The 17,500-nt window shown below is 42.0% G+C and overlaps 1 protein-coding gene across 1 annotated transcript in view; it reads right to left on the reverse strand.

The window, feature by feature from the left end:
• LOC143041180 (uncharacterized) overlaps positions 1-17,500 on the reverse strand; it is a 762,242-nt gene that overhangs the window by 229,464 nt on the left and 515,278 nt on the right. Inside the window, exon 7 of the mRNA XM_076213010.1 lies at positions 4,513-4,617. Coding sequence (XP_076069125.1) covers positions 4,513-4,617 — 105 coding nt within the window. The remainder of the gene's footprint in view (positions 1-4,512; positions 4,618-17,500) is intronic.

Genomic DNA, 17,500 nt, shown 5'->3' on the forward strand with positions numbered 1-17,500 from the left:
CATACATAGATGGACATACAAACAAACAAATTGACAGAAAGATAAATAGATAAAATCATAAAGACTTTGAGATAAGAAAAGATAGAGAGAAAGAGAGGGGTATATACACACACACATACACACATGCATACACACACACACACACACACACACACACACACACACACACACACACACACACACACACACACTGGAACTTATAATTGGTCATGTTATCTTTTCTCAAAAACATATTCACTCCTTAAAGACAAGACGTATCATTTGAAAAGCTGCATTGCCTTTCTTAGGGTCCTGGAGTTTTGTGTTTCTTAAGACAATAGTGGTCCTCTCCAGTCTCAGAATCGCCTTGGAATAGAAACGCTGGTCTTCAGGCACCCCCATGATTGGATGGGATTTATTGGATCTATTCATTTATTCATTCATTTATTTATCTATTTATCTGTCGACCTGCTAACCGGCAATTTCTTGACGTCCTATAGTTTGGCCAGCCGGCTATTCTTTTGCTTCTTGTGTTCCGGTCACCCGGCAATTATCTTGCGTTCTCTGAGACGGCTAGCCGGCGATTGCGCTTCGCTTTATTGTTTTTTGTCTGCCAGCCGGCGATTTGGTAACTCTTTCGCCAGCCAGCAGACAGTTGCGTTAGCCTTATCTTCCGGCTAGCCGTTCCTCGCGCTCCTTGGGTAACGCCGACCAATCCGGAACTTCTGATTCACTTTATAAGCCGGCTGGCCAGATATTGTTTCCATCTCTTTGCCGGTTAGCAGATCGTTCCCTTTCCTCCTCCGTTTCGTGGCCAGCCGGTAATTAATCATCCCATTATTACAACGTCCCTTCCTGTATGCCGGCTGTTCCGTGTTTCGATTGTTACTATTTCGTTATTTGTTCCTGCCAACCGGCAATCCGTCTCTTTGTTTCATCGTCTCTTCCGCTTCGCCGGCCGGCCGTTTCTTTCCTTTGTTTCGACCTTTGTCTCTCGTGTCCTCGCCAACCGGTTATTCCTCCCGTTTACGTACATTTCTGAACTCCCTCCTACGGTGCCGGCTGTCGACTGGTTCCGAGTTCTCCACAAGAACTTTTCTTTCTTCCTGCAGGCTGGCTGTTCCTTCCCGTTGGTCCTTCTCTCTTCGCCAGCCGGTCTGTGCTTGGGTCCTTCCTCTTGTATTCCTCCTCGCTGTGTGTTAAAATTCCCCCCCGAGCTCCGGGTGGCCTGGGTTCCTCGGTTCGCTTGTCCGTCGTATCGAGGAGGTGATTCGAGATTGACCCTCGGAACGCCTCGCTCGACCTGGACCGGTCACAGTGTGTGTGTGTGTGTGTGTGTGTGTGTGTGTGTGTGTGTGTGTGTGTGTGTGTGTGTGTGTGTGTGTGTGTTCACTTGGTCTTTGGATCACGTGTTGGACTCGTGATCGACAGCTATTTCCCTCCTGGAAGAGAACTCAGAGCTCGTAGGTCCGATCTATGGGTAATGCTATGACCTTGCACACACACACACACACCCAACTCCCCGCCCACGAGAGTCAGAGTAACGACCCGAAGCGCATCGGTACCGAAATAATTTCGGCCCTGGGCAGGATTCGAACCCAGAACTGCGGGCCACTATTGTGGCAGTTCAGTGCTCTACCAACTGCGCCACCGAAGTGTGTGTGTGTGTGTGTTTGTGTGTATGTGTGTGTGTGTGTGTGTGTATGTGTGTTTGTGTGTGTGTGTGTGTGTGTGTGTGTGTGAATATATATATATATATACAGAGAGAGAGAGAGAGAGAGAGAGAGAGAGAGAGAGAGAGAGAGAGAGAGAGAGAGAGAGAGAGAGAGAGAGAGAGAGTTTCCTTGGCAATAACCTACGCTTCTATTCTTGGGGGACAATATTGCATCGAAGAGTTGGGCTCATGTTAAAGGTGAGATTTACGGAAGGTAGTGGAACGAAGAAATATTAAGAAATAATAGTAAAAGGCAGAATGCGAGGAGAGAAAAAAGATGTTTCAGTTAGTATTTCGTTGGTGTGTGTGTGTGTGTGTGTGTGTGTGTGTGTGTGTGTGTGTGTGTGTGTGTGTGTGTGTGTGTGTGTGTGTGTGTGTGTGTGTGAGTGTGTGTGTGTGTGTGTGTGTGAGTGTGTGTGTGTGTGTGTGTATGAGTGTGTGTGTGTGAGTGTGTGTGTGTGTGTGTGTGTGAGAGAGAGAGAGAGAGAGAGAGAGAGAGAGAGAGAGAGAGAGAGATAGATAGATAGATAGAGAGAGATGGATAGATAGATAGATAGATAGATAGATAGAGAGAGATGGGGAAAGAGGAGGGAGAATACAAAAAAAAAAAAAAGTACAGAAGGTAAGAAGGGAAATGCTGAAGGTTCCATGGCAAAAGAGGCCCAGATGTCAGGAGGAAGCTGTCCAAGAGGCCGAGCATGCTCCAGCCTTTCAGTGAAAGTGGCCGGAGGAGAGGAGAGAACGCACCCCACCGGGAGGAACAACGCCGTGGCCAGGGCATATACGGAGGGAAGGGAGCAAGAAGATGAAGAAGATAAGAACTTTAACGGTGATGAGGAGGAAAAAGATGAAGGTGAGGAAATAGAAAAAGAAATAAAAGAATGGAAGGAGTGGGGGATGAGTAAGGAAGAAAACGAGGAGGAGCAGGAAGATGAGGTGAAGGAAAATGAAGAGAAAGGGGAAGAGGATGATGTAGAGGAGAAAGAGGAGAGGGAGGAGGGGGAGGAGGAAGAGAAGGAGGGGAGGAAGAGGAATTAAGGAGAAGAAAGTAGAGGGAAAGGGGGAAGAAAGAAAAAGAGGAGGAGGAGGAGGAGGAGTAGGAAGAAGAGGAGATGCAGATGAAGATGGGGAAGAGAAAGAAGAGGAAAAATGAAGGAAAAGGAAAAAGGAGGACAAAGAAATAAAGAACGAAAAAGATGAAACACGAAGGAAAAAAGACGAAAAAGTAAATAAAGAATTAGTGAGATATCGATTCTCGTGTCACAAAATGTGGAGATATCTAACAGAAACAAAGGGTTAAACGCTCAATTTCAGGACGAGCACCAAAGACATTTTAGAGCATTGTAGCGCTACGAGGGGAAAGAATCATCGGGTGGGTGTCCTTTTGTATTCCTCGGGGATACGGTGGGCTCTCTCATAAAAAATCATATGGGAGTTCTCTGTTTGACTTTCCATTTCTTAACTTCACCTTTGACTTTGGCTCCACCCTTCAGAGACGATGCGTGGGTGCACGTCCCCTTCAGAGCAAACAAATAATTCGTGACTCGGATTCACCGCGCAGAAAGGTTGAATCTTTGAATAACAAACGTTTTCGTAGAACTCTACGAACATATATGAGCGACTGTGTTGCCTATTTCAACCTACAAATATCGGTTAACCACTTCTCTGGTTTTGGCCTGTATATTGACGCAAAATGGATTTCATAGTTTATTTGATAATCACACATTTTACAAGACAAACAAACGAATAGATAGGAAATAGATATATAAACGGATGATAAAGAAAAATATAAATAATTTGATTGATAAATAAATATATAAACAAGTCAATCATTCAATCATCAAATAAATGAACAAATGAGGATCGATTAACCCCGTCAGCAGCTGGTGAGACTTTCCTGTTATTCTGACTGCCATCGAGCTCTTCAAAGGATTACAAAGGATTACAAAGGCGGAGCATGCCGACAGGAGACCTTTTGGTCCATATCTAGGTCGGATGCGAAAAAAAATCATAATAATAAATGAATAAATAAAAACTATAATAATGTAAATAACAAATAAAATACATAAATAAATGCATAGGTATAGTTGAATAATAAACAAACAGGTAAATAGTAAATAATAATAAATTGACATATAACTTCGTAACAGCTCTGCCAAAATATCTATTCATATCTGTGACATCACCTCCGTAGCAAAAGGGTTAATGGGCAAGTATTGTCCTCTAAAGAGAAAATAACTTAGGCATAATCACTTTGAATATTCATGGCTAGGGATCACATATTACTACAAATGGCCTCATGATGCTGAATATTTTCCAGTTCCTTAGTACCATCCACTGTTGATGGATTCTGAATACATATATATGGGGAAAATAATTTTCGACATAGGAATGATATTAAGAGGTAAGAGATTAACGAACATCCATACCTAGAGCAAACGCTCCCCATTGTAAACATGACCGTAGTCTGTAGTCGGGAGGCCAAACGCAAAGTATGGGATCCAATATATCTAACGTTTCGCCCAGCAGGGCTTCTTCAGAAATAACACAGTGGAGAAACATCTGACTCCTTATATAGCCCGAGCTTGCTGGGCGAAACGTTAAATATATTGGATTCCATACCCTGCGTTTGGTCTCTCGACTACAGTGATGTTGCGGTCGTTGCTGCTTTTACTCATGATCGTAGTCATCACTGGAGAATAAGAATACATACATACATATATCAAGGCTTTTTCCCCCTTACCATGGGGGTAGCCAAAAAGGACAAGGCACAAAAACATTCCCACCCATTTCATCCCCGAATAAGAGTTGTTTATTACCTTGGGATGTTGGGACAAATTGGCGGGGAGCGGGCACCGCTGGCTGTCCAATCGTGAGCTCTGTACCTTTTCCAGAAGCTCAAACAAGTCGTCTTGGTTGCCGAGCTGCAAGAGAAGAAGAAAATTTCGCATGAAAACAAACATATTAACAAGTGAATAACTGAATATCAAAATAAAAATAGAATGAAAAAAGTAAATGAGCAAAATACAAAGATAAATCAGTATACAAATGCATAATGAATAAATGGAAAATGATAGATAAATAAGTAGTTGGAAAACAATTAGCCTACACAGACATGAAATTGGACAAGTGAAAAAATGCATATACGAGTCTATCTATATATCTACATAAATAAATGCGAAATTCTGTCTGTACGTCCCTCCAGGACCCATGTACAGTCTACATTTGCTCTACGTAGACCAAATGTACATTATACATTATACATACGTACATTATACCTTTTCGGAGTCAAGATAATCCCGGGATTGAAAATCTGATATGGTAACATTCTAACAAATCCTTTGTTTATTCGTCTTATTTCTTGTACCGCAGGCTCAATTAGCACTCCGCGACATCAAATAGAAGACTGTATGAACTGTAATATCTTCGATTTAAACCTTGGCAGAGTAAAAACAGTTTCTCGATTAAACTAAAACGACTCATGTAATTTCTAAGCAGTGAACCTGAACGAATTAAACAGTTGTCAGGTGAGCAGAATGATGTAAGGCACAATTTATTACTTCGTCATACATCATGGCTATGGATGCATATATCCAGCGTGTGTTTGTGTGTGTGTGTGTGTGTGTGTGTGTGTGTGTGTGTGTGTGTGTGTGTGTGTGTGTGTGTGTGTGTGTGTGTGTGTGTGTGTGTGTGTGTGCATTTACCTAGTTGTATCTTACGGGAAGGGGAGCTACGCTCGTTGTGTCGTGTGTGTGTTTGTGTGTGTGTGTGTGTGTGTGTGTGTGTGTGTGTGTGTGTGTGTGTGTGTGTGTGTGTGTGTGTGTGTGTGTGTGTATTCACCTTGGTCTTTGGATCACGTGTTGGACTCGTGATCGACAGCTATTTCCCTCCCTGAAGAGAGCTCAGAGCTCGTATGACCGATCTATGGGTAATGCTATGACCTTTCACACACACACACACACACACACACACACACAACTCCCCGCCCACGAGAGTCAGAGTAACGACCCGAAGCACAGCGATACCGAAATAATTTCGGCCCTGGGTAGGATTCGAACTGGGTTAATGCGAGCACCATCGTACTTTCCAGTCCAGCGCTCTACCAACTGCGCCACCGAGTCGTGTGCGTGTGTGTGTGTGTGTGTGTGTGTGTGTGTGTGTGTGTGTGTGTGTGTGTGTGTGTGTGTGTGTGTGTGTGTGAGTGTGTTTGCGCGTGCGTCCGAGTACATGTCTATTCATCTATGTATAAAAAACTTACAAAAAATTTAACCAAAATCAAGTGCATGTCCCTACTCACACACATTTCACTCCCGTCCCCCACCCTTTCCTTCCTTTCATCAAAATTCGTCAAGTTCACGGGTCATCCCAACCTCCAGCCCCCTCCCCAGGGTCAGAAGCAATATAGCAAGACACAGCACATTCACAGCAAGGCCGCTTCACTTAATCGGCGACCCCCCCTTCCACTTTCCGTTCCTTCATACAGAAAAAAGAAAAGACGGGGAGAAATCCCATTGCACTGCGTCAAAATATCATTCAAACCTAAGTACCCCTATTCCCCATCCCCCGTCCCTCCCTTCCTTCCATAACAGTATCATTTATACACACTCTCCACTTATCCCTGTCCCCTGCCTTCTCTCTTCCTTGCTCAACAGACATTCCCCTCTTGCTCAACGCCCCCTTTACCCTATCCATCCATCTCATCCTCGGTCGTCCTATGAAGTTCACTGCATCCACCTCTGTCTTCCACACCTCTTTTTCTAATTTTTCTTCACTCATTCTTTCCATGTGTCCAAACCATCCCAAAGATCTTTCATCAGCCCTATCTGCCATCTCCTTTTCCAGTCCCGCTCTCCTCCTCACCTCCTCGTTTCTCATCCTATCCAACCTAGTAACCCCTACAATACTTCTCAGACATTTCATCTCAAACACATTCAAACCTTTCCTCTCTGCCTCTCTAAAACTCTAAGTCTCTGCCCCATACGATGCCGTTGGCACAAGCACCCCTTCACAAATCTCCTCTTTGAATCCATTCACAGACACCTATTCCTCATGGCAATTTTTAATCCTTCAAGACATTTACTTGTTTCTCTCAAGTTACATATTACCTCCACCTCCACTCTTTCCTTTCCTGCCACTTGCGACCCCCAAGTAAAGCTACCCACGGCCTTCAGCCTTTCTTCTTTACGATTTATTTCCAACTCACTGCCATCCCCTCCCTTGTACATCTCATCACCTTGCGTTAACCCACATTTACCTTCAACTTTCTCCTATCGCATACCTTCCCAAACTCCCTCACTACCTTAACCCCCCCTCAGAACCTGCCACAAGCGCAATGTCGCCAGCAAACAACAACTGGCTCACCCCCCACTTTTCTCCATTTTCTTTAACCATCTCCAGTCCCGTACTAATTAACCTTGCCTTTACCTCCCTCACTACACCATCCATGTACACATTGATCAGCCATGGCGACATGACACATCCCTGACGCAGTTCCACCTTTACCTCAAACCACTTGCTCTCTATATTTCCAAGTATAACAGAGGCTCTACTATTCTTGTAAAAAATATTGACTCCCTTAACAGCTTCCCACAATCCCATATATAAGTACAACAATGAAAAATAAAAGACACAGTGAATACTAACTACACAACTGTGGCGTATGTTTTAGAATAAGATCTGGTGAACGTTAGATATTTTGATTATGGTGCTCAAGGCTCTGATTTCCAATTGGAAGGGGTCTGGATTGATTGCGACACAAATCAGTATGAGATCCGTCCTACAGCTGAATAAAACCACCTGACGTTTACTAAAAAAAAATTCTATATTCCATAGTGCATGTTACCATGCAGTAGTAATTGCATAGTAGCAAAAGCTTTAGGGGCTGCTTAGGGGCACACCTTCGGACTAGAGCTATACATCATTCTATGTTTGAGTAGAATCTCTATTCCTACATGAATGATGCTAACTTTTGTACCAATACTATTTCTCCTTTATGCTGTTCTCTTTTACCACTTTTTGAGTATAACTTTTCTTTTATTTTGTGTCCCCTGTAGTAGGGGGATAAAAGGCTGCTGCCATCGTGATTCCCATGTGAGTTGTAATAGGCCACAAAGTGGGACGGAATGATGGGACTAGAATTCCTACTCTCTTTATGTTCGTCCTACGTGACGTCAAATAATAAAGAGGATCTGAGAGGAGAACTTTATATCTAGAACCCCAAAATATAGGTCATTAAGTGTGCGTCGTTGTGGCACAGATGAGAGTAACAGAGAATAAATTGTTAATATATTTGTGGAAAGGAAGATGGATGTGCTAGCGCTAAATGAAACTAAATTGAAAGGGAAGGGTGATTTTTAGTTTGAGAATGTGGTGGGGAGTGTTGAGAAAGATAAGGGGCTGAGGGGAGTAAGGAGGGACTATGTTGGTTAGTGATGAGATAGGAAAATGCGTGATGAAATGGAGGGCAATGTCTTCAAGGTTAATGTGGGTGAAAGTGAAGCTGAGATGGGAGATCTGGGGTTTTGTGAGAAAATCGAAGAGGAAAGCGATTCTTTAGATATATTCAAGAGTGTTTAGAGAGTTTTGGGAGGAATGTGAATGTAATGGTTTAGGGAATACCAATATTAGAGTAGGGGATAAGTCAATAGATAGAGAAGTAGTAAAGTTTGGGGTGCCAAGTACGAATCGTGGTGGAGAGATAGTGTGGAAGATATGATGAGAAAGGGAGTTGATGATAGAAAAACACAGCATTTAGGAATAAATCCAAACATAGATATACATGGTAAAGGATAGTGGACGGAAAGGTGGTTGATAGGGGATTAATGGATTATGTAGTGACATCAAAAGTAAGGATAGGAAGAGTTATGAATGTTCATACCTTCAGGAGAGAGTGGGGGAGGCCCAGTTAATTTTGGGGGGATAGAGAAGTTTGAGGGTAGAAGAAAAGTGAAGAAGGAAAATGGTAGATGGTAGAGAGGTGTTTAGAATTAACAAATTGAATGAAAAATAGAATGAGAACGAAAACCAGGAGAATTTGAAAGATTATGGGAGGTGGTGAGGAAGAGAGGGAAGGTAGGAGTACATGAAGAATAGGTATGTTTTGAGGAGGAAATGACAAAGTGTGCAAAGATGACATGTCGGACGAAGAGGATGGGAGGGAATATAAGGAAGGGTAGTGGATGGTGGAATGAAGAAGTGAAGACGGTAATAGAAGATTGGTTGCAATGTAGGACTCGGAAAATACACGAGATACAAAAAGAAAAGTGGAGAAGCAAGACGTAAAGGAGGCAAAGAGGAGATCATATGTAAAATGGGATTGAAACATAACAGGTTTTTGAAAAGAAAAAACATAAACAAACAAATAAATAGATAAATAGATAAAAATATTCGAAGGAAATAAAAACGAGTGAGAGAGCGGGTGAGTCAGATAGAAAGGTAAAAGTTTCAGGTGGACAGATGTTAATGGAAGAGAATACGATAAGAGGAAAATGGGTATAATATTTCAGAGAGTTGTTGAATGTGGATGAGGTTACGGAGGGATTGGTAGTGGCATTGGAAGGTACTAGGAAAATGACTGTGATATGAGAACAGGATGACAGCGATATGATAAAAGATAAGATACAAGGTACATTGAAACTGAAGAATGCTGGTAAAGCATCTGATTTGGATGGGTATCATGGGAACTGTCTGAAGAAGGGAGGAACGTTACCTAATGAGGTTGTTTCAAGTATGTCTAAGGGAGGAGAATGTGCCACAGGATTGGAGGAATGCGTATATAGCTCAACTTTACAAAGAAAATGGGGACAAATATTAATGTACTACTTTTGAAGGGGTCAGTTTGTTGAATGTAGTTGGAAAGGCATATGGGAGGGTGCTAATATAGAGGATTAGGAGAGGAATTTATGAGAAACAGGGTAGGTTTAGGAAAGATATAGACAGAAAAGCATTGTGGGAGGTATTGCAGATATATGAGATAGGTGTCACTCTCACAAACGATTGTGAAATATTTGCTCTTAAATAAGTTTTAAAAAATCAAGGAATTGCGAAAGTGGTAAATTGAAAAATATATTTTGCTGTATCATTTAAGTTACATTTACATAAGATTTATTTATACCAATGAAACATTCCCGTGAGATATTAACCCCCCCCCGCAAAAAAAAAAAAAAAAAAAAAAAAAAAAATCCCAAGACAACAAGTGGTGGAGGAAACGAAACCGGCCACCACGGAAATAATTAAGGAAACTTCTAATGCACACCAAAACTGGGATATATCTCCTCAGAGCCTATCACAACAGAATGCCATTTTCTTAATGTACCTTGCCACCCTAACATGCCTGGGCGTGAAGAGGGGAGTGAGCTTGAAGGGAGGGAGTGCGTGACCTCCCCTTACATAGATTCGCCCAATGAATGGTTTCCCAACAACGTCAATAGATTTAAGAACACTTCCTACCTAACTCTGGGCATCTAGACATTACGTAACCATTACACACTAACCTTAAAGTACACATGAGAAATATTTACTAATTAATATTCCATAATACTAACACTGACACGAACCACAAAACATATATACAAAATGTGTTAAACTGGCAACCATACTGCTTGTGCGTAGGCCACCTGTGGTGGAAAGCGTCATCAACTTGCCTCAGTCTGTCTGAACCCTTGGTAACCTGATCGTAGGAACCTCCCGCTGTGACCTCCGGAAGAGGTCGCAGTCTGTTCCGGTATGAGGGTGTGACCTAGGGCGTGTCCAGCCTATGGGCCTAACAAAAATAAGGAACACGTGGGAAGGCCCGGCCAACCCCGTGACAGTGAAAAATGACAGCGTGAAACATGACATAGGGTACATATAGGAGAGCTGCTAAAGACAGTCAAGAGGTATTACATAAGTAGTAGAGCTAGTGTTAGGTTTGAAAATGGTGAGAGTGAGTGGTTTGAGTTGAAGGTGGGGCTACGACAGGGGGGGTGTTATATTGCCATGGTTGTTCAATGTGTACATTATGTGTTACTTATGTGCTTCGTCGCTGCTTTTCTCATTCTGAATAAAGAAAGACTAGCAAAAAGGTTGTGGGATTCATAGGTGGTCTAAGTTGGGTGAAAGGGCCCTTGCGTGGAAGGGGAATGTCTGTTGAGCAGGGAAGGGAGTGGGCAAGAAATTAGGTGTGAGTGGAGAGTGGTTGTGAATGGATGATGAATTGACAAGGCGGGATGGAATTCTTTTTTCATGCTATGTAGAATCTTGAGTTGTTCAGTGGGGGAGGGTCGCCACATAATGAGGAGGTGGAAGTAGACCGGTTTCGGCAACAAGGTCTTCTAGAAAGTTAAAAGAATTACCTCATCGTGCCTTGTTAGCTCCTACAATACCTAGTTGTTTACAGCAGACTACGGAGGTTCCTCCTCCTCCTCCTCCTCCTCCACTACCACCTACTCTGTCTTCGACACATTACACAGAGCGCCCCTTCATTACCTTCTCTACCTTCGGCACCTACACAGAGTATTCCTCCATCTACATCTACCATATTTCAATGCACGTGTTGTAACAAAGTATGTCATTCTAGCGTTTACTGCTTCCTTCGTAAGCGTCATGAGCGAAAGTCTCAGCAGCTTCCAGTGCGTAGACGTTTTAGTACTTCCTCTTCTACTTTAGCTCATCACTTTTCAAGAGTGTCACTTCGGTCTCAATCTAGCTCTTGTCATGCCCATGGGCAGTGTAGCCATTCTACTGATCAGTGTTCCAAGATTTTGCACCACAGAGCAGACCTTAGTTCAGTCCCCAAACATACTCAGTCCCATTTTCACAAGCTTCCTTATCACAATCCCAAAGACTGACTAACTGTGAACAGTCCAAAATCGTCCCTTTAGTGACTGCTGTCTCTTCCCAACACCTTACCTTTCAGTGTTACGTGGACCAGATACCTATCTCTGTAACAGTAGGCACTGGGGTAGAATGTAGTCTTGTGAGCAACAAGACATATTCTGCTGTCAAGGATTTGTATAACGTACCATTGATACCTTCTTGTAGTGCTTTGCCAGTTGTCCAAGGCTCTCCCTTATCTATTCTTGGATCTATTTGCATTTCCTTAAGGTTTTCCTCCCATGCTGAAGTGTTTCATGTTAATGTTGTGATATTTTCTGATTTTATACTTTAGTGTGATCGTCTATTAGGCTTTGATACTTTAGTAACTCATGCCATAGATATATCTCTTCGACGCCGTATGGTTACTTTTGACAACAACGTAATTTCTGCAGTAGACAGGCCAGTTTCTATACATAGCTCACCTTCTGTACACGCTATGCTCAGGATGCTTGCTCGTATCTCGATTTTCCGCTCGTAACCGAAGGCAAAAATTTCACCGAGCGGCGGCTCGTATCTCGGAATACTCGTATGTCGAGGTACCACTGTTTATACACGTACACACAACGCACGCGCACGCACGCACACACACACGCACACACACACACACACACACACGAGCGCACACACTATGGTCACCTAGTACTAAAAATGATATAAGGAAAATTGAAAGTCTCCAAAGAGCAACTACGAAGATGGCCCCAACACTTTCAAAACTGTCATATGAGGAGAGATTGGAATTACCGAATCTGGAACAAAGAAGAGAAAGAGGTAACTTGTTGACCATCTATAGAATCATAAGAGAATCATAGAGAAGACTTAATAAACTGGGATAAGAGAAATTCAAGGGGGCATGAAAGGAAGCTGAAAAATGACAGTTATAGAAGAGACCTGAAAAAGAACAGCTATCCACACAGATTGGAACAAATTGGACGAAGCAATAGTGTACGCAAAAACCCTACACAAATTTAAAAGCAAATTAGAAACTACGAGATACAACTAGCTAAATACAACCAGGTAAAAACACACACAACACACACACACACAAACACACACACACACACACACACACACACACACAAACACACACACACACAAACACACACAAACACACAAACACACACACACACAAACAAACACACACACACACACACACAATCAAAAATATATATATATATATATATATATATATATAAATATAAATTTATTTATATAAATATATATATATATATATATATATATATATATATATATATATATATATATATATATAGTTGTTTTTTCGCATATTCATCTGTACATTTGTTTCCTCATTGATTTATTCTAACCATTAATTTGCTATTTATCTTATTTGCATTTAGCAGCTCTTTATTGTTATGTGATGAAAAAAAAAATGAAAAACAAAAAATATTCTATATCTCCATTTCCACTTTTAAATCTCTCATTCTATTTCTTTCTGGTCCAAGTAAATACAATACTCGTACACTCCCTGTCAGCTTCTGCTTTCTAAGGAGGAGGTGGTGCAGGAGGAGGAGGAGGAGGAGGAGGAGGAGGAGGAGGAGGAGTAGGAGGAGGTGGAGGAGGAGGAGGAGGAGGAGGAGTAGGAGGAGGAGGAGGAGGAAGAGGAGGAAGAGGAGGAGGAGGAGGAAGAGGAGGGGAAGGAAGTGAAGGAGGAAGAGGCGTAGGATCTGGGCTCTCTTGGTGAGTAGGTCCTCGGAAGAAAGCCTGTACTTACGCTGATTTAAGTGATCATTAGCCGCTAGTTACCGCGTCACTAAAGCATCCCTGAAGGTGCTCACCTTTACTCCCTTTTCTCTTCTTTTCCTCTAGTTTTGGCTACTTCCTACATACATACATATATATACCAAGGCTTTTACCCCCTTACAAGGGAGGTAGCCAACAAGGAAAAGGCATAAAATCATTCCCACCCATTCCATCCCTGAATACACTCCACACCCCTCCACCCTCCGTCTTATCTTAGCACCTCCTGGATGACGGGTCATCCCTGCACCTTGTCCATTGCCCTGGGTCAGAAGCAGTGTCGCAAGACACAGCACATCCACAGCAAAGCCGCTTCATTAAATCGGCGACCCCCCCCTCTCCGTCCCCCCAATGCATAAAAGGAGAAGACGGGGAGAAATCCCTTCGGGCTGCGTCAAATTTTGCTCACACATACTACCTCACCCACCATCCTACATATCCTAAATTCTTCCCCTTTTTTCATTCCTGTAGGGCCACTCTTTTTTCTCCCTTCCTTCTTTCCTTCCTACCTCATTTTCTTCCTCTCATCCTCCTTCTTTCCTCTTCCTCTTCTTTCTATTCACTTTTCTCCTTTCCTCTTCTCCCCCTCTCTCTTTCTCTCTCTCACTCTCTCTCTCTCTCTCTCTCTATCTCTCTCCCTTTCTCCTGTGTTTGTTTGTTTGTGTGTGTGTGTGTGTGTGTGTGTGTGTGTGTGTGTGTGTGTGTGTGTGTGTGTGTGTGTGTGTGTGTGTGTGTGTGTGTGTGTGTGTGTGTGTGTGTGTGTGTGTGTGTGTGTGTGTGTGTGTGTGTGTGTTTGGGTGTGTGTGAGTGTGTGTGTGTGTGTGTGTTTGGGTGTGTGTGTGAGTGCCCGTATGTGTGTGTCTTTGTGTATGTATATGTGAATATCCTGCCGCATACACGTGTATATTCGGGTGTGGCAAGACAATTCTATTTTCGCTAATACATTATAACCTATATTAACTAGTTTATCGGGTTTGGAGAAGCTTATCGCAAAAAGAAGACAATAAAGCCAAAGTTTATTCACCCCTGTTATTACTACGCCCTTTGCACTGCACCCAAGTCTATAGGAATGTCTCGAAGAGCAGTTTGGATAGAGTGAGCAATTCAAGGTTAATTTGGAAAGTTGGTACACTCCTAATCTGGAACGTAATGGCCCCCCGGCTTCTTGCCACCACCATATCCTCGTCCACGACGTCCCTCCCCCCCTCCTCCTCCTCCTCCTCCTCCTCCTCCTCCTCCTTTCCATACCTTTCCTCTTTTCCTCATTGTCTTCAGTCAGCTCATTTAAACTTGGGACACATTTTATCTCACCAGTGATGCTGACCAGTTGGGCTGCAGTTCACCACCCAAACTCGTTTAATCACTTTCTTTTTTCCATTCTCCTGATATCTTTTCATGCTTATTTGTACATTCCACCGAAAATTCTAATTCAAAGGCCCAGAATCATCTTAGATAACGGATAAACTATATTGTGGGTCATTTCCATCTCCCCATTTCTCATAACTTTCTTCCCTTTGTCTCCCCTTCCCTCATAATCTAGATCTTCTTTATCTTCGTTCTCTTTTTATTTCTAGCAAGAAACAATGGTCTCAAACTGTCCGGAAATAGATTCAATTTGGAAGTAGGTAGAAACAACTTTGCCAACCGTGTAGTTAATGAATGGAATAAACTTCCTGCACAGGTAGTGCAATGTAGTTCAGTTCGAAGCTTTAAGAATCATTTAGATAAACACCTAAGCAAGATGCTGTAATGATTATAATTTATTTTATATTATTTGTTTTTGTTTTGTTATCATTTGTCTGTCTGATTTTCATTTATTATTAGTTATATGTCAATTTATTATTATTTACTATTTACATGTTTGTTTATTATTTAACTATACCTATGCATTTATTTATGTATTTTATTTGTTATTTACATTATTATAATTTCTATTTATTCATTTTTTTCGCATCCGACCTAGATATGGACCAAAAGGTCTCCTGTCAGCTTGCTCCGCCTTTGTAATCCTTTGTAATCCTTGACATGTACTTGTCTCCCTTATTTTCTTACATGTTATGATTTGCAAAACTTCCCATTTTCCCTATCCTATCATTATCACCACCATCATTGGAATCCACTGCTGAACAAAGGCCCATCTCAGCGTCTTCCTTGGCTTAGACAACTGCAACAAACTCGGCTACGTCACCACCGCAAACTTCTCCATCTCATCTCTCCACTTCCTGTCTAATCTCCCTCTGCTGCGGCCAGTCAGTAATACACTCGTGCTAAAGTCTGCAACTACCGAGATTTTTTGTCAGACACCAAACACCATTTGAAGATGAATTTATTGATTGTACAACGTTTCGATCGGCGGAATTTTTACAAGCCAGTAATATACTCACTTGATCGGCTATCGACTTACATTTTCATTAGCGCTATCATGGCTTTTAATCTGACCCGTTTTCTTTTATGTGTTATTTTGTTCCAAAACTATACATCGATATCAAGCACGTAACCTCATTTTCCTGTGTGCAACTGGGCACTCACGTCGTGTCATGTAGACCCAAGTTCAAACAAATGACTGGTATTTGTCTCAGAACTATCACATAAATCGATTCTGACGGCTTCGGTCGCAGCAAAACGCCTCTTAGTGCATGCATTTCGTCTTTATTTCCAAAGAGAACTTTGGACAAACGCACTCACACAATGACCCTCCCCCTCTCTATCTCTATCTATCAATCTCTATTTCCCCCTCTCTTTCTCCTGACACATTTATTTTCTCTCAATTTCTCCCAAATCTCCTCTCCGTCTTTCAACTTGATTCCTCCTCTCTTTCTCCGCGTCTTAATGAACTCTTTTATCTCCTTCATCCCGAACCTTGAAACGATCTATGTCGACCACCCGGAGGTAAAAGGAATGAAATACGTCACATTCGACTAACGATCAAAGAAAGAATAAGAATTTTAGTGTGAAATCCTTTGGGACTCCCAAACATAAACTTTTTTTTTTTTTTTTTTTTTTTAAGTTTTACTACTTTGGTATTCATTCTAAATACTGCCAGGCAATTTCGTTCTATCAAATTTGCCTCCCTCACTAGCGAAATAATTAACCCTATCTTGAACTATTTCGATGAATACTTTCACAATATTTTACTTACTTATGCAGTTCTTTAGTCTAAATACCACAATGAGATTCTAGTTTGCGAAAGGGAACACTTCTGTCCACAGCGAAAGGATTATAAAAGAAGCTGTCTAAAATCCTTTGAACTTCTTGCAAGTGCCTCAGTCAGATCAATTTTAGCTTGATTAATAATCCTTCCTGTAGCCGTTGGCATTTCACCTTTCATTGCTGTGGCCGCCGCTAACACGGCACTCCGACGACATCGAAGGGGCATTTGCCTTCCTTGCCGTCGGGTTTTACCTTTTCTCTTTGCTCTAACTGCCGTCAAATGATTCAATTCATCTTCGTGATACTCCCTCGGTTGTGCTGAACCTCTCCTTCATCTTCATCCTCTGAATATCCTTGAACCCTTTTTTAAAACTAGCGCCCTTGGACATTTTATTCTGAGTGACACCAGGCGATGTTTTCCAGTACATGAAATGTCATCATAGTAAATAAAAATAGGGCAAATACAAACAATCTTTCGTCATGGTGATGCACTTTACAGTTTCTATTCAAGCTAAACATAAGTCGTTTCAGTCAAATGAGGAGTCGTCACCATACTGAGGGGACACGACAGCGCCTAAGAAGCTGGTGACAGCCACCAGTTAAACTCGAAGATATTTTAGATAACAAAAGTGGTTCTTCAACAGATGCTGGAAGAGCTTCCAGGGTGATTAGTGTTTTAGTCGATCAGAGAGATAACGGTTGTACAAGTCTAAAGATCTAAGACACAAAACGGAAGTATGTTTGCGGACACTTGAGCCTGACCTATGGTAATTCGGAAATATGTAAATATATATTCAGTTGCCAGGTATTTGATATGCATCTATATACAGAAGTTTCCTAACAATGAAAGAAACTTTCTGAATACAATTGCAATAATGCAGCAACATTATAACATGGGCCAGGTTCGGGATTTCGCAATAGTACATATAACGTCATAATGGATAAAAAAAATAAAAAATAAAGTGAAAATGACAACTGCAGGACCATTGGTGTACTCAGGTCGCACCAGGGCACTGAAGCAGAGGGCCCATATCCCTCCTCCCT

The sequence above is a fragment of the Oratosquilla oratoria genome, chromosome 30 (genome assembly GCF_046742065.1).
Source record: "Oratosquilla oratoria isolate Oo_2021 chromosome 30, ASM4674206v1, whole genome shotgun sequence".
NCBI classification, from domain to species: domain Eukaryota; kingdom Metazoa; phylum Arthropoda; class Malacostraca; order Stomatopoda; family Squillidae; genus Oratosquilla; species Oratosquilla oratoria.